This window comes from Haplochromis burtoni, unplaced genomic scaffold (genome assembly GCF_018398535.1).
Source record: "Haplochromis burtoni strain Fernald_Lab_line unplaced genomic scaffold, NCSU_Asbu1 Contig_248, whole genome shotgun sequence".
NCBI lineage: Eukaryota > Metazoa > Chordata > Actinopteri > Cichliformes > Cichlidae > Haplochromis > Haplochromis burtoni.
The window spans coordinates 296,954-323,061 of NW_024582609.1; the positions used below are offsets into that span (position 1 = coordinate 296,954).

General features: G+C 40.0%; 2 protein-coding genes across 2 annotated transcripts in view; both read right to left on the minus strand.

Annotated features, from left to right (window-relative positions):
- The window catches only part of wnt2 (wingless-type MMTV integration site family member 2), an 18,449-nt gene extending 10,070 nt beyond the window's left edge, over positions 1-8,379 (minus strand). Inside the window, exons 1-4 of the mRNA XM_005938344.3 lie at positions 7,822-8,379; positions 6,870-7,090; positions 2,313-2,590; positions 1,788-2,052 (exon numbers count right to left, since the gene is read on the minus strand). Of these exons, the coding sequence (XP_005938406.1) occupies positions 1,788-2,052; positions 2,313-2,590; positions 6,870-7,090; positions 7,822-7,904 (847 nt within the window). The 5' untranslated portion in view covers positions 7,905-8,379. The remainder of the gene's footprint in view (positions 1-1,787; positions 2,053-2,312; positions 2,591-6,869; positions 7,091-7,821) is intronic.
- A 1,461-nt stretch (positions 8,380-9,840) lies between these two features.
- asz1 (ankyrin repeat, SAM and basic leucine zipper domain containing 1) overlaps positions 9,841-26,108 on the minus strand; it is a 35,076-nt gene continuing 18,808 nt past the window's right edge. Inside the window, exons 5-13 of the mRNA XM_005938341.3 lie at positions 24,597-24,708; positions 24,294-24,428; positions 23,914-24,032; positions 20,504-20,576; positions 19,914-19,970; positions 18,142-18,254; positions 13,822-13,927; positions 13,451-13,564; positions 9,841-10,577 (exon numbers count right to left, since the gene is read on the minus strand). Coding sequence (XP_005938403.1) covers positions 10,404-10,577; positions 13,451-13,564; positions 13,822-13,927; positions 18,142-18,254; positions 19,914-19,970; positions 20,504-20,576; positions 23,914-24,032; positions 24,294-24,428; positions 24,597-24,708 — 1,003 coding nt within the window. The 3' untranslated portion in view covers positions 9,841-10,403. The remainder of the gene's footprint in view (positions 10,578-13,450; positions 13,565-13,821; positions 13,928-18,141; positions 18,255-19,913; positions 19,971-20,503; positions 20,577-23,913; positions 24,033-24,293; positions 24,429-24,596; positions 24,709-26,108) is intronic.

Genomic DNA, 26,108 nt, shown 5'->3' on the forward strand with positions numbered 1-26,108 from the left:
CCTCTAAAATGTGTGTGTTTGGTGCTCTGCCACTGAAATCTCTCCCATTTTGCAGGCCAATCATGCCCTCAGGTGTGTGTGTGTGCGTGCGTGCGTGCGTGCGTTTCTCCAGCACTGGTGATTTATAATGATGTGTAGTCCTCTAAGATTTCAGCCTACAGAAGTGTGTAATGGGTCTTAAACTGGCTGACACCCGATCGCCACGGATCATCTGCCGCCTGTCAGGCATTCACCTCCACCTCAAGACACTCTCTCATGGCCTTTATCTTCATTCTCTCATAAGCTTTTCAAACGCAAACATTTTCTTTCTCACGCTTGCTCTGCTATTGTAGCTTTACATTGCCCTCACACGAACACGCTTATGACACACACACCCAGAGCCACCGTAGTTGCTGAAACACAACTACATCTTATGTCATCTAAAGTTAAAGATCAGTTTTCAGTGTGGATGCTTCTTCAAATCTGAACGGCAAAGGAAAAAACATTTTTTGCTTCCTTGAAGTTTTGAGAAACAGGACAGCAAAATAACATTTTTGCACTTTGAAACATTCACTAACAGCCTCGGTGGCTGAAAAATATTCCTAAACTGCAAAAAACAGAAGATCCTCTGAATCTGGCTCCAAAAGTAATCAGTGCTCATAGACTCGCCATGTTAAAATGACCAACAGAAATAAACATGTTTACAGCCCGTTTGTGCCTTTGGAGCACTAACACGGTGAAGAGGCTCATTCTGGAGTATTTGTAATGGAATTATCTGACAAATAATAAGGTCTGCTGTGCGGTGCAGCCCACCCAAGAAATCTGTTTTCAGTTGTAGCAAGTTACACTACAATTATGGAAAACTGCTAGTCTGTTACTCAGTGTACTAATTAGAGTTAGCGGTTAACATGGCAGTAGCCAAAAACCTAACACTGAAGCAGACTTCGAAACCAATGGTTGACATCCCAGTGACTGCTTGACACAGACAGCGGGTCTATGAAACACGTGATGCTTAACAGTCCTCGGCTGTATATTGTGTATGAAAGACTCAAAGTGTGTTTTTGTCAGCACATGTATGGTACTGCTGACATGGCAAGAAGTTGCCTGCCAAAAGAAGAGTGCTTTTTCACACTCACCAGTGTGGATTGTTTAGACTTGGCAGTGTGAGTAACGCATGTTTCACGCATTCTGAAAGCTGGAATTGCCAGCTTTCAAATTTCTAACTTCCAACTGGATCAAATGCACCATTAAATATCAGTGTGATGGTGTGAACAGTGGTCCACTGGGACTACAGGTGCGGGTGGAGGTGGGTTTGTTAGGTGTGCGTGCTTTGGTCCCAGAAAAGTCATGGGAAAAAACCCCAAAACAAAACAAAAAACCCCCACTTTAACACGTTCTGGTACACAATGGTGACAGTAAAAGTAGAAGATGGACAAGTTTGAGATGCCAGCAAAGTGGAAGTGTTTTAGAGATGCAGTTCAATCAGCTTCTTGAAATCAAGCATATGAAAATCTGTTCACACCACCTCCTCTTTTAAGGATACCAACCAGCTGTGCTGTTCAAGTGATGCACTTAAGTTCCAGAGTATTTACTCTGATTTTGATCTGGTTTATTAAATTGAGTAAATTAGAGCATTTAGGCTTGTTTGACCAGATTACAAATCAACATTTTTCAGCATGTAATTTGGAAGTGATTAAACAAACCTCTAAATGGTCTGAACTGGATGTTTATGTGTCTTTGACAGGTACGTTTTCCACTCACTGCTTACTGGGATCCAACAGATCCAAATGGTAAAGGTCAGTGTTTACCTGACTCGTGGTCCCGTATGCAGTAGTCTGGTGAGTCCTCCAAGTAGACGAGGTCATTCTTGCTGGGACGTTTGAAGTGTGTGTGAGCGGCCGTAAAGCCTGTGCCATACTGATTCACTGCAACCTGCACGGCACCGTTGTACCTTTTCCGTAGATGGTCACCTGTGCGGCGGAAGTCAGCCATGGCCAACCAGCAGGTCCTGATGCTGCATGACCCACTGACACCATGACATTTACACTCCAGTGTCATGAAGCGCTTCACAGCCTGGGGAGCACAACAGTAAACAGATTTAGTAGAACTGGTGAGTGAATGGTACTAATTTAAGATTTTAAAGCCCAAGATACAAATGTAATGATGTTATGTAGATCTAAAAACAGTCAAATTCATTTTCAGCGTTTTATCAATGTGTTTCTATTTCTGAGATTCTTAAAATGTTGGATGAAAATGTAAAAGTTATGTAATTTTAGTGTCTCCGGTAAAACTGAAGGACTTTAAAGTCAGTTATCCATTCAGTGCTTCCTCACCTTCCTGCCAGCTCTGTTGTTGTGCAGGTTCATGAGTGCACGGGCATCCCTCTCCTTCCTCTCCTTGGCATCGACGAAGGCTTGGCTGAAGCGTATGGCATGCTCCACATGGTCACTACAGCCTCCCCAGTTGAAGGAGCCTTTGGCATCCTGTGATGAGCCCTTCTTGGTGGGATCACAGGAGCAAGAATCCAACTCACCTTGGCTGCAGGCTTGGGCCAGTGTGTAAACCACTCCAGCTGAGGAGATAGCGTAGACAAAGGCCACCTCACGGCTACCTTCACAGAGAGAATAATTTTTTTATTATGCAAAAAAAAAAAAAGTTTAATTACTCAGTTTTTACCCAAATACCGGTAAACAGGAGCCAAAAACCTTGTTGATTTCAGCTATTTGTGGGAGTCTCTCATTTGTCAGTTAACACTAGTGCTGGTAAACTAGCTAGTTTAGCAAGGTACAGCTGTAATTCACTGTAATAGCAAATAAGACGCCAATATTGGCTAGTGGAAAAACAGGCTTACTGTAAAATAAAATTTACTGATTGGTGAAAATGAAATTGTCCTTAGTTTCCTTTAATATAATCAAATGCTCAGCACAAACAAGTAAACACCTGTCAAAGATGAGTAATACTGGAAATGCCCTTTATTCTCAATACAATTTGAAGAGTTGAGTTTATTTTAAAAATTTCTCTGCATATCTTTAATTAAATTTCCTTTTTTGCACTGGGCTGTAAATATTTTTACTCTTTAAATCTCGGAATTTTCATATTACAGTCTGTGGGGAATCCTCAGACTGCATTTTTGACACTTCTGCATCAGCTTTATTTTTTATTTTTTACCGCCTAAAACGATTGACATTTACACATCTGCCACAAATGCATTCAGTAACATCATTTATAATTGAGAATTGTTATTTTTCCCCATTGTTGAGAGTGGATCAGTCAGCCGCCTGCTGTATATACGATACGATATACGATACATGATCAATCCACATGCACCAAAATTTCTATGTATTTTCCCAGAAACTGCAGATGGTAGGATAGCAATTAATCCAGACAGGGTCAAAAGACCAGCATTAAAAAAAAAGTTGCAGATATGCTTCTCTCCATTCCTAATAAACCTCACTGATGCCACAGTTACAGTGACAAATCTAAAAACCCTTTAAATGTTTGGCTGCCACTGCTACCTGTTACACCCGTGTCTGTTGCTGTCTGCTATAGGCTTTTATTCAAAGCATGAAAAAAAATACGTCATCTCCAAGATGGATAAACAGCTAACATTTACCAGCAGTGCCCTGATAAGGAGCTCTTATCTCCTTCTGCATGTATCTGATGAAAGATCCGAGCAGGATCAAAGGCTCAGGTGGGGAAAGGGTGTGCGCTGCATCTAACCCCTGCCAAGGACTTGTAACACACATGGTAAATGGCCTGTATTTATATAGCGCTTTACTTAGTCGCTAAGGACCCCAAAGTGCTTTACACTACATCCAGTCATTCACACACTGGTGATGGCAGCTACATTGTAGCCATAGCTGTCCTGGGGCGCACTGACAAAGGCGAGGCTGCCGGACACTGGGGCCACCGGGCCCCCTGACCACCACCAGTAGACAACGGGTGAAGTGTCTTGCCCAAGGACACAACGACCGAGACTGTCCGAGCCGGGGCTCAAACCGGCAACCTTCCAATTAAAAGACGAACTGCCAACTGTTAAGCCACGATCGCCCCACATGAATGCTCTCACAGTGATTCTAACAAAAGAAGGACTTGTGACGTGTTTAGAACTACAACTACTGATCACATCCATAAGCTTAAGTTTCCTAAATGTTAAGAGGTCAACCCTGATGCTTTTACCTCAAAGTCAAAAGAAACACTTTTCACCTGCTGAATTAAATGCAGGATGATCTCAGCATCACAGCTGAGAGGAACACCTGCAGACAGAAATCAGGGCCAAACTAAATATATGAAAGCCTATTTTTACAAGAACAAGCCACTTACAATGTATAATCATTTAGAGCCATCAGTGTGCACTTCAAATAAATATTTAAAAAGAGCCTTCAAGCTCCATCTAAGATAGTACATTTCTGCTACGTAAGAGAAATAAATATAGGAAACAGCATTCAGGTACACAACTGTTAAAATAAAGACAATTTATTTCCCCCCCTATTAAAAAATGTAATTTAAAGAAGCAAACTTGATGTTTTCATCTGATAAATTACATTTTTAAAAAAAGCATTCTTGACATTGTTTCAAGCTCCTTTTCTGCCTGTGTGGGTTAACAACACAATGTTAAATATGTTATCATATTTTATATTATATCATTGATGGCAATGAATTCATTCATTCACTTATAAAAATTCTAATTAATTTAACCTATTAGGGATTCCTCTAAATACGTTAAATGTGTTAAAACAAAGTCAGTAAGACTAATGAAACTCAAGTATCACAGTAGCACTAGAAAAAAAAGAAGAAGCTCCCAGCTCTGCCAAGCACACACAGTGATATCAGTATGTGGGTGTCTGGGTGCAGCAGATAAGTTGAGCGTGCCTAACAAAGTTAATAAGGAGGACGCTGAGAGAACACGACAACAGGGAGGGAGAGCTCCTGTGTAATTGTTTGAAATTAGCCTACTGACACTGACAAGAAGGCGCTTCAGACGGGGCCTCAGTGTGCCATGATAATGCTGTGTGACATGGCCGGGGCCTGGCTGGGAGGTCCAAATACCACATGGCTGATTAGAGGCCCAGACATGAAACTAAGTCGTAGGATCCGCATCACAGGTTAAATCTCGGGGCATGGGAGAGGAACATCAGGTCGCCAGGTCCCGATGATCCTCCACAGGCAATATATTTAAAAAAAAACAAGAAAGAAGATGTTTCAGCTTGCCCTCGTTGGAGGTACAGACTGATTTTAGCTGCTGAGATTTGCCATCACATGACAAATTGGACGGGACGCTTTTGTTCAGACTCCAATCTGTAACAAACAGTGACAGGCAGCTTACTGATACTCACCGCTTAGTTTCCGACGCTGTTCACACTTTATCGCTTTGGAAGAGTCATTTGTAATACTCCCCACACCCACCACTCTCACTAGAAATACATGAAGAGGAAAAACTGCCTTGTGTCCTCTCTGGATTTCTGAAACTCTCAATAAATCAAGTGTCTTCTCCAGTAAATCACCAGAGAGGATAAACAGTGCTAATAAACTGAAGTAGCTCTTGAAAGTGGTGGGATTACTTCTATTTCAAAAAAGTCTAAAATTTCTGCAGTTTGTCATTTGAACGAGCTGAGCGGAGAGTAATTAGCTCTGCTCAGACAGCAGCCCAAGGGAATCGAAGGGACACCAAAACACTGTGATGAAACCAAATCAGTCATCAAGTCACTGACTCTACAGACACTGAAATCTGCATAACACTGTAACAAGTTAATTAGTTATTACTGATTAATCTTGTATACTAAATAAATAAATAAAAAAAAACACACACCTAAGAATTAAAATTCCAATCAAATGAGATAAAAGCTGGAGTTTCTCTCTCATCAGTTACTGGGTGACATTTTTGTTGAATAAATTATTTGAATTATTATATCAGAATTATTATGGATACATTTCTCCAGCCATGGCAAATTGTTTTAGTAGGACATTTGTCCACCGGCCTTAAACAAAATACTGAGTAACACGATAGCAACCCAACACAAGAAAATGAGGGAGAAACCAGTTGGCTGCAGTGACGTGAGAAATGCACGATTGTAAAGTGAGACGAGGTGTGGAATGCAATCCACCTCTGTCGACAAAAAGGAGCATGTCTGCAGAGCAACTATCAGTTTTCCAGAAATCTTCTGAGTGGCAGTAAATCTGCCCGACACTCTAAAAACTTTTGTTTGTGCAGATTTGTCACTTTAATTTAAAGACATATGTCAAACATGTTTTCGATGTAACACACGATCATGCAGCGGTTCATCTTCAGGGAGTGCCAGCAGACCTGGTAATGTAAGCCAGCATGTGCTATAGCAGGCAGTCTGCTTCAGTGTTCTTACGCAGCAATTACGGGAAAGACAGTCCGTCAGACTGATACTTTATAAAAACTCTCTGTACCCTCTTCACTGTATCTTATAATGATTAATATAAGGATGAGCATATATATATATATATATATATATATATATATATATATATATGTAGTAAGAGGATAATCATATTTTTAAAAAGAAGAAATAATTATTAAAAAAAAATCACATCTGTGACCAACATTATGCTTTTATCCACATTGGATAAACTATTTAGTTCACAGCTTTATTTAACTTTCACCTGATGGGTTCAGTAGCACAAAGAGAAATAGACAAGACTTTTTTTTTTAAAGTGGGTCCAAACAGACTAAAGTGTGAGTTTATTTTTTATTTCTCAGCCGTCTAATCAACATGTAACCTTCATTTTCATGGCAGAACCCCTGGACCTTCTTTGAACTTTATATCGAAACTTTTTTTTTTAAAATGTAAATGTTACTTTTTTCATGTTAAGGTAGAATGAAGGTCCTACTGTATTTTGGCTTTAACACTCCTGAAACTCACTGCGTAGCAGCAGACGTCCAAACAGATTGTGGTCCCTGGCTGTGGTGTTGCAGTTCCAGCGGTGGTTGCGGAACTGGTACTGGCACTCTGAGATCCAGTCCTTCATCCCAGCCCCGATGGCCTGCATCACTTTGGGGTACTGGCGGCACAGCTGGCGCTGCTTATTCACCAGTCCAGGGATGTTGTCGCACATCACCTGGGAGCCCAGGGTGCCCATGTACCTGTAGAGTGGGAGGGTAAATGTCAAGACAGATGAGTACTTGCAGGGATTTTTCTGGATCACTTTAGTAAAGAATAAAATCAAATAATTTTGTATGTAACCCAACGTGTGTAAAGGCAGCTGTGGATATATTAAAGCTTTGTAAGGTAATTGAAGATCTTTACTTTATATTAATGCATAAAATAAGAATGCTAGAGGGTGTATTCTTCAGAGGTATCTGTTGGAATCACTCCTAACAAGTCCACACTCCCTTTTACCTGCAGAACAAGATGATGAAAGACTGATGGGCTGCACTGAAGATTAAAGACACAAAGCAGCAGCAACAAAAAAGGAATTATCTCTCCAAATACCATCTCAGTATCACAGGGTACGAAGTAAGGAATTTGGAAACAGGAGCTTTGCAAATATTAATTAGAGATTCAAGAGAAGGATAGCAAATAAAGAGAAATTAAATTATATCAAATGACTTCAGCCTGGAAACTAATCTGTCCAAATATTCAACAAGCTGCAAAAATAATTATGCAAGCCATGGGGGGAATTTAGTCACTCACTGTGGGAACATTTTTGTTAAGATAAAAGGGTGCATATGGAACTGTTTTTTTAAACTAATAATTTACCGATGACAGAATAAGACAACACATTTGAAAGATTATTATAAAAGCACATAACCCACGTGCACAAAGTCTTACACTAGCGTTCATTTAAACAAATATGTAAATGTTAAATACTTACCACCAGGACGCATCGATCTCAGCTGTGAGCCAGCAGATTGCTACAGATAAATAAAAACATATTCCGCTTGGCAATAAGTGCATATTAACCAAACTCTGTTTCTTTATGGGTCTGGACGGAGCATTTCCACAGATGACAGGAAAAAATTAATAAAACAGAAGCTGAAAGTTGAATCGCCGAGTTAAACTCGCTTTAAAAATGTATTACAAGACAGTCGGAGGACAGACGGTTTGCTCGTAAAAGTCATGGCTGGCTGGGATTCTGCACAGTGGCAAAGCGCTTCTGAAGAAAAGGTTAAGAGCGACTGTCTTAATAGTCCAGAGCAGATTCTCAGGGGAGATACGCGGATGCTGTGCTATCAGGTTCAGATTGCTTTACACAAGGAGTGGGCAGAGTCCCGTCTCAGGAATGAGGTGAAGAAACGAGATGTCTGAGAGTATCTGTTCAGGCTGGTTTGACATCAGACGGGTTTGGCCCGTGTCCAGACCGGAGCTCCGCACCTCTGAGATGTGGTCCAAGTTGATGGGCTCTTCATTCAAATCGCACCGATGAGACGCGCGCAGAGAAGGAGCTAGCTGTGGGAGGATTCACACTTCACGCTTAACCAATGTCAGACACCACAGGAAAAATGCCCAAACCCGCTTAGATTCAAAATCGGGGGACAGGATGATGAATGGAGTTGATGTGCCAGTCCAAAAAAAAAAAAAAAAAAAACAGGCTACAAAAAAAACTTTTACGCACAAAAGATAAACATTGATTTTTAAATGTTTTTCTCACAGGACTCCGTAGAGCTCAACAGAGAAAAACTCTGGCATATGGTGTAGCGGTGTAATTGATAAGCATAAAGACCCTTTAAGAAAATAAATCAAACTAGTGTTTTGTTTATGTTGAGCGCCCATTGCCATAGCCATATCCCACACAGGTGAATAATATCTCAGATTCCTTGCGCATGACGCACTGCTATTTTTACAGCCTTATACAAACTATCACTCTAATAACTCAGGAATGATGGCTTAAAAAAAAAGAGGAAAAAACTGGGCACCGATTCTCCCAGAGCAGCACCTAAAGGTGATGTGTCCATTTCAATTGGATTATCCATGTCAGTCTTTTTGATGTGTCCCGGTGAAGTCTGTACCACTGTCACACAGCGTTTCCTCCATCTTTGATCTAGCCCGGGGTGTATCTGGAGGTCTGGAGACTTTGACCAGATGAGATTAATGGGCAAATTGGATTGTTCCCATGATCCCCGTGGAAGAAACCCATAAAACAACAAGAAGATTTAGAGCGTTCTCACTGCTCTCATCAGGACTTTGAACACAACTTTATTTTTGCAGCAGCGGTAGTTGTAATAAGCCTGTGCTATAAATCCAATTTTATGGGAGTAATTTGTTCACTTCCTTACCAAATCGCATTAAGGTCACAGTTTCATTGCATGTTTTACGGACAGAAAGGTATTTTTGATAATACTTGCGCACAATAAAGTTTGTGAACACTGAAAAGGAAATGGCACAAAATCAGACAATAAGGACTTTGAAGAGTTTGTGATTTTTAAACGTATCAGCTGGACATTTGAAAATATTCAACCAGCAAAAGCTAAATCTGGTCATTAACATCACAGGAATCCACTTGAATCATTTTTGAAATACAGATTGGATTTCTTTCTGCGATTTAGGGAGAAAACTGATATCACTTTCACACCTATGGTTTGTTTGCCAGACTCAGTTTAGCTACCAGCAAGAAGAAAAAGCACTCTGCCCCCTTCTATTGTTAGAAAATTCACCTATGGCTCCTATAAATGTGATGATTTCCTCTTACAAAATAACCTAGTGCAACAAAAAAAACCTCTGATAAACTACTCGGAGAAACTTGGCATTGCATCCTTCTGTATATTTGGGAGAGCAGGCTTCACATTTCCACATGCCTCTAGGTTTTCTTATAGACTGTATATTACAAAGGATCAAGCAGTCGGTCTAAGGACAGCGACTTTGCAAAGCCTTACACCTGTAGTCTTTAAGATGATCAGCAGGGTGCAAAAAGAAGCCCTGTGAAAAAAATGAGCCCACTACCCCAAAAACTTGTAACTTCAACAAACACTTTCCTGATGAATTTATGGTCTCAGTCTGTCACTTTAAGTTTATTGTCACTTTTAGTTGAAAATGGAAAACAAATAGACATGCATGTCACCACAAGTTGAAAGTGCAGTGTCCTTGGTTTCCCAATCAGATACACCACTTGCTTGTCTTTAGTTTCAAAACACTGATGGTTATGGCCAAGACTCTATACTCAACATCTGGCAGGCACCAATATAGAAAGCATCCCGATTTCAACCTTAAATCGAGCATACAAGAAACGTACTCTCAGAAGAAAAACTTTAATTGTTCAAACCATTAAAATATAAAATAACTTTAAAAGAATAAGAATTAAACTCAGTGACAAGTCAAAACAAACTGGGGAAAAAAACACTGCAGCAAAATTAAAACTGAATGCCTGTCAAACACCCATAACACATATAAACACAATACTTATCCAACTTTTTAGCTACAGTCAACAAACACAAAAGACCTCACAAATCTGTGAGGCGATCAAAAAGTATCCCCGCACTGTAGGGAAACCTTGCCACTGGAAGCTTTGTAGAGCAGTACGAGGAAGGTGACTCCGAGAGTGCTCAGAGCAAATCTGGTGGTCAGAGACCACATCCTCCTGTTGTTATGGAAACCAGGCTGAGGAGGCTGACAGGAATCTTTGAATTCTTCCATCTAAAGAGAGGACAACAAAGTCAGATTAACATGGGACACACACATAAATACGAATGTAAACATAAAAACACACATCAGGCCCTGAGGTAAGGCCAATCTGAACTAATGCAGGAAGTACAAGGGTCACAGGTCAGTTTAATCTAATCCAGTCCGGATTATAGCAGTTGCACTAGTCAGACCAGTGGAAGGCTTGAATGGGTGGGAAACAGCTGCTCAGTCACTGTTGGGTGGGAATCAAATTGAGACCAGCTCGATGTGAGAGTGAGAGCATGTCTGGTCCCATCTCACCACCACAGCATGACTCAGACCTGAGTCACCAAAACTTCCTGTGCCAAATCCTCAGGGATTCATCAGTTAAAGTCAAGTCACAGAGGAATTATGCTGCCTCTGATTTTTCAAGCTACAGGGTGACACTGTCACACTAAATCCCAGTCATGTGAGAAGGTTGGAGGATACAAAGGGCTTAAATTCTGTTTAATACCAGAAATTATGACTTAGGAACCTGTGGTTTGACCAAGAAGGAAATGCTTCTGGTAAGTGACGGAGGATGGTATTCTAACAGGAGGTATATGCCGTTTTTTCCACTCATTTACATCATAATTACTTTTCTTTAAACAGAGGAGCACAGTCTGTTTGTGGTAATGTTACAACACTAAAGTTTATGTTATGGTAATTTTAATTTTTGTACTTTTTAAAAAATACAGTTTGATAAATGATTTTAAACTATCACGATTAACACGATTTTCAGAAAAAATGACCTCTGAATGCTGTCCAAGTTCTGCTAGAGGTGGGAATTAAAGATCTCATGGACCAGGGCCTTTACCGGACACGCCCAATGCACACTCACTGTCCAACATCCTCTTCTGCCACCTGACCTCCTCTCTTCTCCTGAGTTTCCAGAACGTACAGCTACAGATCTGATGATAAATTTTCAAAACTGACCGTCAACCTGCGGTCGAGTGTCCTGTTGCTATGTGCACTTTTAAATATATGTATGTTTTAAATGGTGTTTGCACACAAGTCCAATAACAAAAACCGCTTGGGTTCAGATCAGGCACTGTTCTCCCAAGTCACGTTCCTCCAAGTCACACTTGGATGAGTCCAGCCCCTCTCCAGGAGACTGGTTACAGACCCCAACTGTGCACTAAGCTTAGCCCATCTGTAGCCAGTATTTCTCAATCTCACAAACTAGCTCAGGCTTTTATGTCCCCTCTCTGATGGCAAGGCCCCTACAGTACTTCTGTAACCCCTATGGTACCAACCCCTAGGCTTCTTCCTGTGAGTGGTGTGCTCACATTCGCCAGCCCATGTCTCCTCTTTGGCTGCATCCACCAGGGCCCACGGGCTAAGGCTCAGCCAACAGGGTGAGTGGCCCAAGGAATCTTATGCAGTGTCTTTGTGATCATGTATTTTACATGTGGCATAAAGTCTAGTGTAGTATGTTCTGGTGTAACATTTGATAACAAACAAAAAACAAATTTCAAATTACTTTTGTTGTATTTCAAAAAGCCCAACTCATCAGTTTCTCTGCTATGATCAAACTTTCCATCACTATGAGATTTGGCACCCAGAAATATTTTTTTAAAATGTAGCTTCATACCTCTTTTCAGTTCAGTAGTTTCCTAAAGGTTCCACGCACATGTTTCTCTGTTGCTATGTGTTTTAAACAGCAAGATACACAGGCCTCTCTTTTCTCACCATAAAAGCATACACCTCCCTCTACCTTCAGCATCAACGTTATATTTCTGCTACCAAATACAGTGTAGCTGTGCCTGTCTAGTTTAGCATGTACACTGAATCATGTCGCTCTGAAGACCACAACTAAATTACAGGGTCCCAAATATAATAAGACTCTAAACTGATATACAGGCAACGTGCAAATGGCTGGAGTTTGACATGAGTGTACTTAACTTCACAGGCCTCAAGGTCTGAATTGCAACACAATGCTTCTAGGTGCAAAATAAATTGTCGAGAAATGAAGCCTTCCTCCTGCCACTGTAAAACTTGCTAAAGCTTTTAAGTGGGGTATACTGGCACCTTTTAGTAAGCCAGTTCTGCACCTACTACTATCCCACCTCCTTTTCTTACAACATGCCCACACCTCTACAGTGTGCTCTTTTCTCCCTTTTTAAACTCCCTCACCCCGCCAACCCGAATCCTTTCCTTGCTTCCCTCTGCCCCCACCCTTGCCTTCCCTCCACCTCATCGTCTGCATGCTGACAGGTCGATGTCACAGCAGCTCTGACTTATGGGCTGTGAGGATTCTGCTCTGTCAGGAACAACTCTCTCCTCTTGGAATACAAATGCAAACACGCACACACACGCACACACATGCACATAGAGTCAGGTGCACATATGTAAACACTCCTGCACATACCTGTTCGAGCTCGCCAGAATACATATAACACAACATGTAACTATGGCTTTTCCAAGCTGCTTTTAATCCTCAGTAGTGCAAAGAGTAACAGTGAGCACTGTATGAAAGCAATTTAAATTGACTTGGATGTGCTTTCAGTATTAGTGTCAGGTCTGACAGATTTTACTCTTATTCATACTTTTATCTTGTTACCAGTGCATTGACACATTTTGTATTTACTGTTACAATCAACTACAAATGTCGTTTTATTGTACTTACATAGCACCAAACCACAACAACAGCCACTTTGTATTGTAATATATTGTAGTACTCCACAATAATACAACCATATAATACAACAATTTATTTCTCCAATGTTGTTATAGCTGTGTGGAGGCCAAAATTACCACTGCCTCAAAAACAAATATACTGTGTATAGATTTTTAAATTTTTATCATTTCAGTGATTTATAAGATAAATAATGTCAAAATGTACATGTGCGTGTGTGTGTGTCAACCTGGCAAAGCAGATTGCGGAGGCAGGTGACTTCCTTTTGGAGATCTTTTGTCTGGACCACTAGCTGGTTGCAGATGGTCTGAGCCTCCTTCTTTGGGTCCAGGGAGAAAACCAACTTCTCAGAGGCAGAGAGAGATGGTGATGATTTTTATGTCACAAATGTAGTGGGACGAAAGACGAGATAAAAGGAAGTCATGTGCAAAAAATAGTGAATTGAAAACTTTTAGCTGGCAAACACATTTTTCATTAGATCTGTTATACATTTTATTTATGAAATTTTTAATAGACACAGAATTTGGCCAGTCATAGTTGTTTATCTCGTGGTTGGTAAAATCCTAATAACTGGACAGGTAAAGAGGGTATGAGCTGCACCTGAGCGGGTTGGCGAGGGAATCGATTTAAGACGTCTTGAATGGTCTCTGTCAGGTAGCAGCACTGCTGACTGATACTTATGAGGAAGTTTTGCAGCTCCTCACTCCTGCAAACATGTGGAACTTATGAGAAAGGCCTGATAAAATGATCACAAAATTTTTAATTAAAAAAAAACAATCTTTTCATACATAGGGTACATATCTTTCATGTTATTCTGTTTAACCTCCTAAGACCCAAACTCTTTCATGGCATGCATTTTTAATTTCTCTTTGCTATTTGGGCTGATCCCCACTTGTGGGGATAGGTTAATTAGATAATCCAAATTGCCACTAGGTGTGAATGTGCGAGTGAATGTGAGTGCGACTGGTGGTCTGTCCCTGTGTGATGGCCGTGCGACAGACTGGCGACCTGTCCAGGGTGTACCCCGCCCCTCGCCCTATGACAGCTGGGATAGGCTCCAGCGCCCCCCGTGACCCTGAAAAGGATAAGTGGAAGCGAATGGATGGATGGATATTTGGGCCGATTGGGACCTGATGAACGTAAAGCTAAAGAATTACCTAATTTTTTTTAACCTGATTTTTGTTTCTGAGATTAATAAGATCCACATATGAGGACATTTGTTTTAAATTTCGACAGAACAGTGGCAGTATAATGTCCTCATAAGTGGATATCAGGCCTTGAGAGAAAAATTTCGTATTTTGGTCTAGACAACCCAAAATGTCCATCTATGTGGACACCATGTCCTAGGAGGTTAATGCATTTGAACTGTATGGCAAATATTATTAGTCATAAAATATTATACCACTTATCAAGACATTTATCAAAAAAGTTGGTCTTAGATTTGACTGTAAACAAACCTTCCTTTAAAAAAAACAAAACAAAACAAACAAACAACAACAAAAAAAACAAGGTCCTATACAAACCAGCTGGTTGGTTAATAACCTGAAAACCAATCCTACTTAATCTTTAGATAGATGAATAACTCTCTCTGACATTTAAAAATAAGGTCAAGTGGTTTACTTGTCTAAAAACTAAAGCTGAAAGGAAGGTCCACATGAAAAAAGCAAGGCAGAATTAGCTGAAGATGCTCAGCTATGATAGTGCAGACTAATTGGTAGTTTGGATGAAGCTTTGCATTAACGAGCTCCAGGCATTTTCTTGGCGATAACCTTAACATGCTACAGCAAACCGAGCAGGTGGCCAAGCCTTGTTCGCACCTCCTCCTCGCACTAACCCAATGCTGTCATCCCTCTCTGAAAACATGCACCTTAAATGACTAGTTATTTAGATTAATCAAACGCCGTCCCTCTCTATTCCCATCCTCTGGACCTGTGGAATATTGATAGCTCTTATCTTAATGGTACATTTCCCTCGTTGAGGGGACTGGGCAGCCAGCCACTCCGGCCCTCCTCACACTCTGTCACAGGGGCGAGTAAACACTGTCAGTCAGCCTGTGCTGCACCCTCTCCTCCCTTCTTCCTCCTGTTAGTTTATCTAGGGGGAAGAGAGTGATGATGGGCCTGGGTGGGCAGGTCGTTGAAGGCATAACAGACATTATGTTTGAGTTCTGACAGAGGATGCATGAGAGCCACTGAAAATTATTTATCTGGGGATTTTTGGGAGGGCTGAGAAACCATTAAGCTTCCCTGTCTTTTTCAAACCAAACCCAGCAAATGCCTTGCTCAGTGGTAGCTGCTGGGAGTGGAGTGATACGCTGTTTGGCCAGTGAAACCATTTTTAGAATTTCATATACCACTACAATATCATAACCAAAGCGCAGACTCAGCTTTGATTCAAGCAGTTGAACAAAAACACAGCCTTACCACTGAGACATGGACCAAATTGCTTTCTCTCACACTAAAAACATATTCAGGCACATTTAGACCTGCAATTATTATTTTTATATAGTTTTATGTTTATTGTTTAACTTCCAGTAGAACAGCAATGCAATCCTTCCTTACAAGGCTTTTACTTTCCCATAGTAATGTTTACCGTCATTTTAAAAGTCAATTCTTATATATCATCAAAGTCAATTATTTTTAAGGTTATATTAAGATGCTAACGAATGAATAATGAAACATAAGCTAGGTTTACAACTTCAGGACAGTACAATAATCCTGAAAAACACATCTGGTGCTTTACTTTACTTGCTTACATTTGAACAGTCTGGGTTTTACAATGTTTTGTTTGGAGGTGGAGGTGGCTTATGTAGTGCAAGCCACCTGGCCCAGCAGGTCTTCAATCACCCATTGTCATGCCAAAACATTGGGGTACTTTTAAATATATTTGTCTCCGAAATAAACTACAACCCATAAAACATATTATTAAACTTTTCAAGGATTATGATTTGATTTTTGGAACTGAAACATGTCCCTACAGGTCAATAAATAATGAAAGAAAATGTTAATCATAGTTGAGCATTATTAAGCAAAGGACACCAATCTGTGACAAATTCAAAAACTGCAAACGAAAACGATTGTATGACTGAGCTTCTTATCCCCTGCCTTGCAAACAAAACCCCAAAATACTTTAAGTCTACCACTTGGAGTAGCAACTCCTTCCAAACCTTTTGTAGGCACTCAACCCTTTTATGGCTTAACAGCTACACCACATATTCAGGATAAAAGACATAAAGACCTCTTTCCCCCCATTTCAGACTTGTTACAACTACTTAGCTAGATTCTGCTGAAAACAGAATCTGTACATGTGAACAAAAACTCTCGAGACCCACAAATGTGATAAATGCATCCACTTGGCAATAAAACATCTGTAAGATTGTAACCTATGGTGTATAGGAACAAATACTGACGTAAACTAATAGTCCTTTCCAAGCATTTTACCACTGCTGCCAACTATGTATCCAACTTTTTTTCAGTGTTTAGATCCTGAAGGAGCTTTTACAGAGTTCTAGCCCTGATAAAGATTTTCATCCCAGTTATTAACCGACTGCCTGGGGTGTCTCTCATCCTGCAGGTGAGAAAGGCAAAGAAAACGAGTCCTGTTCAGCAGAGGATTCATTAAGTGATGGGGTGCGGTTTGATGACTGTCTGGCCTCTGACGCTCTGTTCATTGCAACCACCCATCACCTTCACCTTACAAATCATTACAGCTCCGCTTAAACCATTAAGTCCCAGCTTGGGCACGGCTATGGAGATAAGGGGGAGGGAGATAGAGCCAGGACAGTGAGATGCTTATAGGGTTGATGGACGACTTCCAGTGGAGGAGGACAAATGGAGCATCACAAAAAGATGGAAGTGGGCTGAATGTGGGGGAGGGTTTAAGGTGTGGGGCTGACAAGTGTTTAAAATTTTGCTACTACTGTCAACTTTGTTTCTGTCTTCATGCAGTGTTTGGTTTGTAAATGTTTTTTTTACTTGCTCCTCATCAAATATTCTTGGCAGACTGAGGTTTTCAAATTCTTTCAGGATTGACAAGTTTTCTGACACCAAATTCTACAATGATTTTTATGCACTGAAGAAAGCCCTGATTCAATTAATTTTCATTCTAATTTGAAGACCTCCTTCCTGAAAAATATTCACAAGAAAACCTCTAACAAATTGAGTTCAGTTCCATTTAAATCAATTTCATTTATATAGTATCTATTCCCAGCACCAGTCACATAAAGATACTTTTATTTAATGTAAACACCTTAAAATATTTGAAACAAAACTCTGTGAGCAAGCACTTGATGACAGTGGGAAGGAAAAACTCCCTTTTAACAGGAACCTTGGACAGAACCTGGTTCAACGAGGGGCAGCAACTGCAACTGGTTGTGGGGGGAGGGGAGAACAAAGAGAGACAGGACAAAAGGTCTCTCTTTGCCATAGAAGGAGGCAAAAACAGAAGAGTGATGTATAAACACACAGAAAATAGTGAAGAAGTGAAAAAGAAAAGCTCAATGCATCACAGAATAAAACCGCCGGCACCGTCAGCCTACTGCATTGTAGCTAAGGAATGGTTCAGGGTCACCAGATCAAGCCCTAACTACAAGCTTTGAGAAATAGAAAACTATTAGGCATCATTTTAAAAGTACAGAGTGTGTCTGTCTCTCAAATCCAAACTGGGAGCTGGTTCCACAGGGGCCAGAAAACTGAAGGCTCTCATTTTTAGTTCACACTTTGACGACTCAGTCAAAACATTTGCCTGGTTCTGGTGTTAAATACACTGTTGAGAACAATACAGTAATAAAATGCTAACTATTTTTGTTTTTAAAGAGCAAAAAGTAAATAAATTAAATAAAAAACAAAAAACAACATGTTGGCACCAAGGAAGGCTTCAGGGTAAACTTAAGACTACATATGTTAAGATCTGTAACCTTACCCACTGTCTGCAGGTCCCAGTTGCCTGATTGTTTCCAGGTCCACTTTGTCCAGGTGCATCTGTTGCACAGCAGTCAGCACCTTCTTCAGGTCCTCTGGGTCTGTGACACCAATCTGGAAAACAGACTGACAGTCTGACTGACAGTGATTACACTGGTTTTGTCTTGGCGCAGCATTTGATGTTGTAGATCGGGGTGGGGAGCTCCAGACCTCAATGGCCAGTGTCCTGCAGGTTTTAGATGTGTCCTTGATCCAACGCAGCTGATTCAAATGGCTAAATTACCTCCTCAACATGTCCTGAAGTTGTCCAGAGGCTCGGTAACGAACTAATCATGTGATTCAGGTGTATAACCCGCAGGACACTGGCCCTTGAGATCTGGAGTTCCCTACCCCTGCTGTAGATCATAATACACTAGTAAATACACAGGAAATCTGATGAGTCACAGGAACAATTCTTACACCCTCACTACATACAACCTCAAAACCTCAAAAGAAGAATGCAACATATCACACATGCTTGACTTCCTTGTATAACATACAAATGCACATCAATAAGCAGACCACATACAAACTGAAGAGGAAATGGCATTCCACTCATTTAGAAGATCTTCATATAGTCTGAAAAAATAGGGTGTTACTCTATTACAAAAAATGCCATCTGTAAAGCTAGGAGACCTTACTATTTATCACTGATTAAATAAAACAGGAACAACCCCAGGTTTCATTTCCACATTGAAGCCAGGCTGACAGAGAGCCTGACCTCTGTTAAACCAAGTATTCACTTAATTAGCAATGACTTTATGAATTTCTTCACCAAAAATGTAATGCAAATGCAGTTTCTTCCTCTAAATCATCAATGTGCCTTATAGACCCCATTCATACAATATAGTATAGTATACCATATTTTCCGCACTATTAGGCGCACTTAAAATCCTTTAATTTTTCTCAAAAATCGACAGTGCGCCGTATTGTCCGAAAAATACGGTAATTATACAGTATGAAGAACCTTGGACCCCTGTAGCTCAGGGGGTAGAAGAGAGCTACTAATTAGAAATCTGGTGGATTGATCCCTTGCTGCCCCAGTCTGCATGCCAAATATCCCTGGGCAAGATATCAACCCCAAGCTGCTCTCCATATGTGTGTGAATGTTAGAAACCACTTGTATAGAAAAAGCAAAGAAAGTGCTTGTGTGAACGGGGCGAGTAGTTGTATAAAGCACTTTGAGTGTTCAGGTAAAGTAGAAAAGCTCTATATAAGAACCGTTCCATTTATACCACTAAAGTGAGATCTTCTCCAACCGAAGCTATTGTTTAAAAAGAAGTTTCAAAACGGTATTACTCAGAACTGCTTTTAAATAATGTAGCTACACCATAGAATTAATATTATATTTTCTATCATTTTCCCGTATTCTCTCTTTTAGTTTTATTTATTTATTTTTCTTTGTGACGCACTTTGAACACCCGGTGCTTGAGCGATGCTATATAAAGTAAACTTTTCTGAAGTTTAATCATGCTTCCATATAATTTGATCAGTTGATTGCCTCTAATTTACTGTGAATTATATACAGTGTATGCAAACATTTTGCATACATTCACCTTTTACACATTTTTGATTTCTCTCCCATACCGCAGAAGTAAGTGTAGTACGTATCGGTTTAATCTCTTCTTAAAGGGTGACATCAGCAGCTACTCCTCTCTCTTTCTCGGTCATCATCAAATCTGGCAGCCAGAAAAGAGAGCTGACAGACACACAGATGTTACAGACATCCTCTACCTTCTTAAGGTCGTCCTCCTCCATGGTCAACAGGTAACTCCAGGTGATATCATTTTCCTGTGCGTGTGTGTATGTGGAAAGCCAAAAACAGAAAAGATCACTCAACATTTACCAAATCAAAACTTCACAACCTGAAGCAGATGTACCTGCATAACACTTTTCCATACAGTAACAGAAAGCCACCTGCAGCTGTCAAAGCTGGTCCACATAAATCAGATAGGGCCTAAAAACAAAGCTCACCCCGAGTTTAATTCAGGCCAAGCTAATCCAGCACATTACATCTATTATTTAGTACCAAGTAAAATATGTAAACTACAAGACACATTCCTACAAGACACAAGCCTAGACGTATCTGTGTCAATAAGGCAGCTGTGCTCCTTTCACTGTAGCTCACCTATTACATCAATAATATATCACACTGTGTCCAATAACACACCATATCTGCTCAATATCCTACAATTTTTGAGATAAGAGAAATCTTTCATATTTAAAAAAAAAAGTACTATGCATTCAAAATATACATTTTTGATCAGAGAAAAACACACCAACATACAGACATATCCTATTGCTGGGTGCACTAGAGTACTTACAGTCATAATGTCAGTGAGGTAGCCCAGGTTAAGGCCATGCAGGAGGAGCTCCAGGTCATCAAGCTTGCTTACACTGAACAGGGCAGAAATTCCACTGTGACTTACAGCTAACTGAGTTATTACACAATATTAACCCATGTGGCAAAGGGTGTGGACAACTAGTCAACTAAACACTTCTGCACCGTCCAGTTTACAACAAAAAAAACTTTCTCAACCAAATATTCATAGCTTTTAATAGATTTTTAATAAACTTCACACTTTACTGTTGAATCTAAGATGCCATCCTCAATCTGATACCATAGAAAAAAAATGTCCTTAAACATATAAACTTCTTTATTAAAAACTAATTTTAAATCGCTGGCGTAATGTTAGCAGACAGTTTTTTTTTATGTTAACATTGTACTCTGTTGACCAGACACAATGAAATGTCAAGATGGTGCCCAAGTTACCAGATATATTGTAAAGCTTATGTATAACGTTAGCTACTGCAAATATTTAGTCTATGAGAAAGAACTGATTTCACAACAGCAATGACCAGTTAGCTTAGTGAGGGACACTTTTTAATTACAAAAATAAAACACACTATATCTTTGGTATCAGATTTTTATAAAATAATATTTTTTAGGTTGTATGTGGTATCACTGTGATTCTGGTGAATTTGCACTATATTTTGTGCTGTGTCTAAGTTTTCCTGTGCTTATAAGTGTACTTGTTTTTCTATAGCATTTATGCTGAAGTTCCAGAAGAACTCCCTGTCTACATGAGGGCCGCAATGACTCGATGGCATAAGATTATAAAAATTCATCGACGCTGTATTTTATTGTCAACGTGTCATATACTAAAACTACTTAAATGTGTTTTTGTAATTGCAATACACCACAGGAAGCTATCGGGGCAGTGTCACCTACACTGTCGAGACAGCACCCCTCAACCTCCCAGACTGGGGCATGAAGGATAAACTGCCCACAAGGGAATTTTTCTTTCTTTTTTTTTTTTTTAAAGTCAGTTAAAACAGATTAATTGGCATTGACCATCTGAGAAACAATAATAAATATACTGCCTGACCAAAAAAAAAAACCAAAGGTCACATACTCTAATATTTCATTGGACCACCTTTAGCTTTGATTACGGCAAGCATTCTCTGTGGCATTGTTTCAATAAGCTTCTACAATGTCACAAGATTTATTTTCACCCAGTGTTGCATTAATTTGTCAACAAGATCTTGCATTGATGCTGCGCTTGTGCACTAGGCACTCGGCATTATGGGTACATCACTTCATCTGCCTCTTTTCTTACCCTGATGCGCCCATCACTCTGGAACAGGGTAAATCTGGACCACATGACCACCTCCCATTGCTCCATAACAAATTGAAGCCTTTTTTCCCAGTTTGCCTCACTGATTACTGGTTTCTACACAGCTGTTCAGTCCCAATCACTAGAGTTTCCTTCGCATTGTGTGTGTGGAAATGCTTTTACTTGCACTAGTAAACATAGCCCTGAATTCTACTGTTGTTTTTCTTCGATTTGACTTCATCACCGATCACAATCGTTCAGGATTTTGTTCCGGCCACATTTCTTCCTCGAAGACGACGGGTCCCCACTATCCTTTCACTTTTTAATAATGCGCTGGACAGTTCTCTACCCAATTTTAGTAGTTTCTGCAATCTCCTTAAATGTTTTCTGTGCTTGAAGCATACCAATGATTCGACCCCTCTCAAACACACTAACATCTCTTCCACGACCACGAGATGTGTCTTTCGACATGGTTGTTTATGAAATGAGAAGAAACTCATTGCACCACTCGGGGATAAATAACTTGTTGCCAGCTGAAAGATAATCGCCCATGCAGTAATTGTCCAATAGGAGGCTTGTACCTATTTGCTTAGTTAAATCCAGGTGGTGACTTTTTTTTTGGCCAGGCAGTCAAAATATGTATCTAAACAAACTTTTAATTAGTAGCAGTCTTTTCTATTTCTGTTTTGTCCTGCATTAAACAAAGGTGTATAGATGAGTCTGTCCTGAAAAGAGGCTTATGCACTTCTCAAATTGCTGAAGTCATGGAAGAGAGCATCTTCACCATGGTTATCAGCAGCTGAGAACATCATTTCAAAGATAAGAGCAAGCCTCACTCCAGAGCACATCCACTGCAGTCGTGAATCCATGAACGATCATCTGTAAACTTTGGAAACGCGTTATTTTGGACTGGAAAAAAAGCTTTTTGATTTAATTTCTAGCTTTACTCAAACTTATGGAACTATCTGAACTATTTGCACATTTTTTTTGTTTAAATACTACTAGCACTTTAAGTGGTGATTCATTTTCAGAAGGTTTTTGAAAGGTAGTGAAATTTTTTAGATTTTTTGCTCCCATTTAACAGCATAAAAAAATTCATTACCAGAGAATCCCTACCAAGTACGGTACTTGTTGGGACAGGATGGGAGTCAAAACGTATTAGATTTTCTGACTACTCTACTGTTGATTAAAAGAAGAAGAAGAAAACAACAATGCTAAAAAGCTGAAACTCCTGAAGTGCTTTTGAGGATCGATCTGCATTTTTTACATTTTCATTCTTTCTAAATCAGCATTTGACGTGGAGGTCAAAGGGGTAAAGACATAATTTTCTACTCTCAGGATCAAAAGAGAGCAACAAGGAGTACGCACACATTAGAGTAACCACAGAGTACTCGCAGTTCCAGTCTGACCGCTGGCATGACGCGCTTCAGAAATTAGCTTCTCTTCTCATGATGTTCATAACATGTTTAATGTGTAACATGGGTTTTAACGTCTTTGTAGCCGACAAGAGAGAAAGGCAGCTAAAATGTTTACAGCCTCTAATTCACAGTGCCAGACGTGGTCTAAAATTACGTTTCTGGCTGATGATAATTGCCCAGCAGTGCCTGAATGGACTAAACATTCATGCAGAAGGTTTATTATTGTTTATGTCTGGTTCGACAATGGTTCAACAACACCTGCCACACAGACACTGGTTCACTAAGAATCCAACAGGGGCCATTAAGCTACAGTGACGACTGGAATAGAGTTTTGTAATGACAAGAGATAATTAGTGTAAAGAGGAGTTGTATGAACAGAGTCCATCGTCACTCAAGCACTGACAATCAAGTCTGAACACATATTGTTTTTACCTGTTGTAAACTCACAGCCCTGTACAACCACAAGTTTTCACGGACAGGAATTAAACAACAACAAAAAAAAGGAGACAAACAAGTTAAAATAATACTACCATATTGATAAAACACTTTAGAAATCTGAAGCTTCTGTGATGATGGGTTCAGAATCGAGAAACCTTTTAAGAATGTTACCTATTGCTGCATAAAAAACAACAACCAACCAAACAAACAAAAGCCCTAAATGCATGCAAGTTTAGTTTAGGGCTTTCAGAGTTATCTTACCTCTCCTTGGGAGTTGGAAATTCAGAGTTAGTCTTGAAGAATTTAGATAGCGTGTCCTCCATGGATCCAAAGGCCTGGACATTAGAGATGTTTGAGGAAGAGGCCAAGATCCTCGAAATCTGTGAACAAACGCATATTCATGAACTCTGTAAGATTAAGCAGCTGATGGTAGAAAATGTTTTTGACAAGTGGATCACTGTAACTTTAAAATAACTCAAAAGTTGCATAAGCCCATCCAATGAGTCAAACTAGACCCTTTAGTGGGTAGATTCATGCCCCCAAACCAATTCAATTAATGCTTATAAGCATTATAATACTGCATTTCTGACATGCTAAAAGCATATAGGTGGCATGTAAAAGCATCTAAGTACTTTAGGTACCTGTCTGTGTTTGAAGCTCTCAGCCAGATCAGCAGGGCTTTTGCCAGTCTTTGTCCTGATGGTTTTGTCTGCTCCCAGCTGGAGGAGTTTCAGCACTGCCTCCTCTCTTCCATACTGCACTGCTATAGTCAAAGCCTAACAAAAAAAATACATTAGTTACATACATAAGGTCAAAGTACAAATATTATCATGATAAAAATTATGCATTATATATTACACTGTGCCCTCTGTTACAGGGTCTGCTACAGTTAAACTGAAGGCCCCCACATAAGAACTTTGACTTGACAAACATAAGTAACACACTGTGTATCCATTGCGTTCCTGGATGTTGATTTCAGCCCCATGGGACACCAGGAGGTTGATGACTTTACTGTAGTTGTCCCTGGCTGCCAGCATGAGGCAGGTCATTTGGGACCTGAGAGGAGTAGCAGGCAAGAAAACAGAGAGAAGATAAGGACAAAGGAAAAGGACAATTTTAAGAAAATAATTTAGATGGAGCAGTAACCATTCTGGGGGTGGAGAGAATACATGGAAGCAGCAGAGAATGTGAAATGGACATTAGTCTGTTGAATGAGGACACAGCAAGTACAGTGACCAATGAAAATGGGTACACATATTAATAGTATATGGAAAAACCACCAGGGTGCAGTAGATACCATGTTATAGATAGTCCTTCAGGTTGGAGCCACAGTGACTGAGCAGCCACATTCCCCATTTCAACAAGTGTTTGATGAAGATTGGTGATTTTCTACTTTGATCTTTCTTATGTCTTTGTTAATAGACACACTTATATAGCATTTGTCTGTTTTTACTGAACACTCCCAGGCTTTCTACACTACAAGCCACATTCTCACACAGACACACACACCTACCAATAAAGTGATTTATTCTATACCTTTTATTCTCTACAACATGCCTACGTATGCATTCCTTATCTTCCCAAGAGATTGAGACCCAGAGATTGGACCTGCTGTTGATTAAGGTGACCTGCTCAAGCTCCTGAGTCACAGCTGATGACCCATAAGAAACAAGATGTTTTGGTACCATAATTCAGACAAGATAAGCAGTTCTATGGCATCATAGAACTGGGGAATTGTTAAAGGTATGCTACCTACACTGAGTATTTTTGATTGATAGTACAGTGGGAACAGGTAGAGATTCCAGAGTCACAGCCCAAACATCTTCAAAACGTCTGCAGGTACTTGTACTGCCACTTTTTCAGCCTTATAGCTTAACAAAATACATCTGATATACCACTATCACTGAATTATAAAAGTAATGAATTCAGTGATAATTGAAAAGTTGCAATAATACTGAAATATTGAGACCACAACTACAGTCTGGATCCGTGCACTCTGCACTAAAACAGCACCCTGCTGAATCAGCCTCTGGACAATGGCCAGTGTTTTAGTGCTTGCCGTATAGCCAGTGGACTTACTGTTCTGTCTGTTGGACAACATTTATGAATGCAGATAAAGTTTTAAAAGATAATAAAAAGTTAAAGAGTCATCTGATGACATGCAGGCTAAAAGAGCCATCAGTCTTGAGTGCTACCTACCGAGTCACAATCACTACACGGTTTTCAGAATTTCAGAACCCTATAGCTTATCAACCAGCTGACTAACCATCCGTTTCAAGTGAAAGCTACAAAGTTTGAGAAAAAATAGCAGTATAATCAACCAAAGTCCTTCTAGAAGCAAGTCTCGTCTCTCATCAGCCATCCTGAAATGCATGAAGGCAAATATTTTTAAGTATTATTTAACCTCCTAGGACCTGGCGTCCACATATGTGGACATCACATTTTGGGTTATTTAG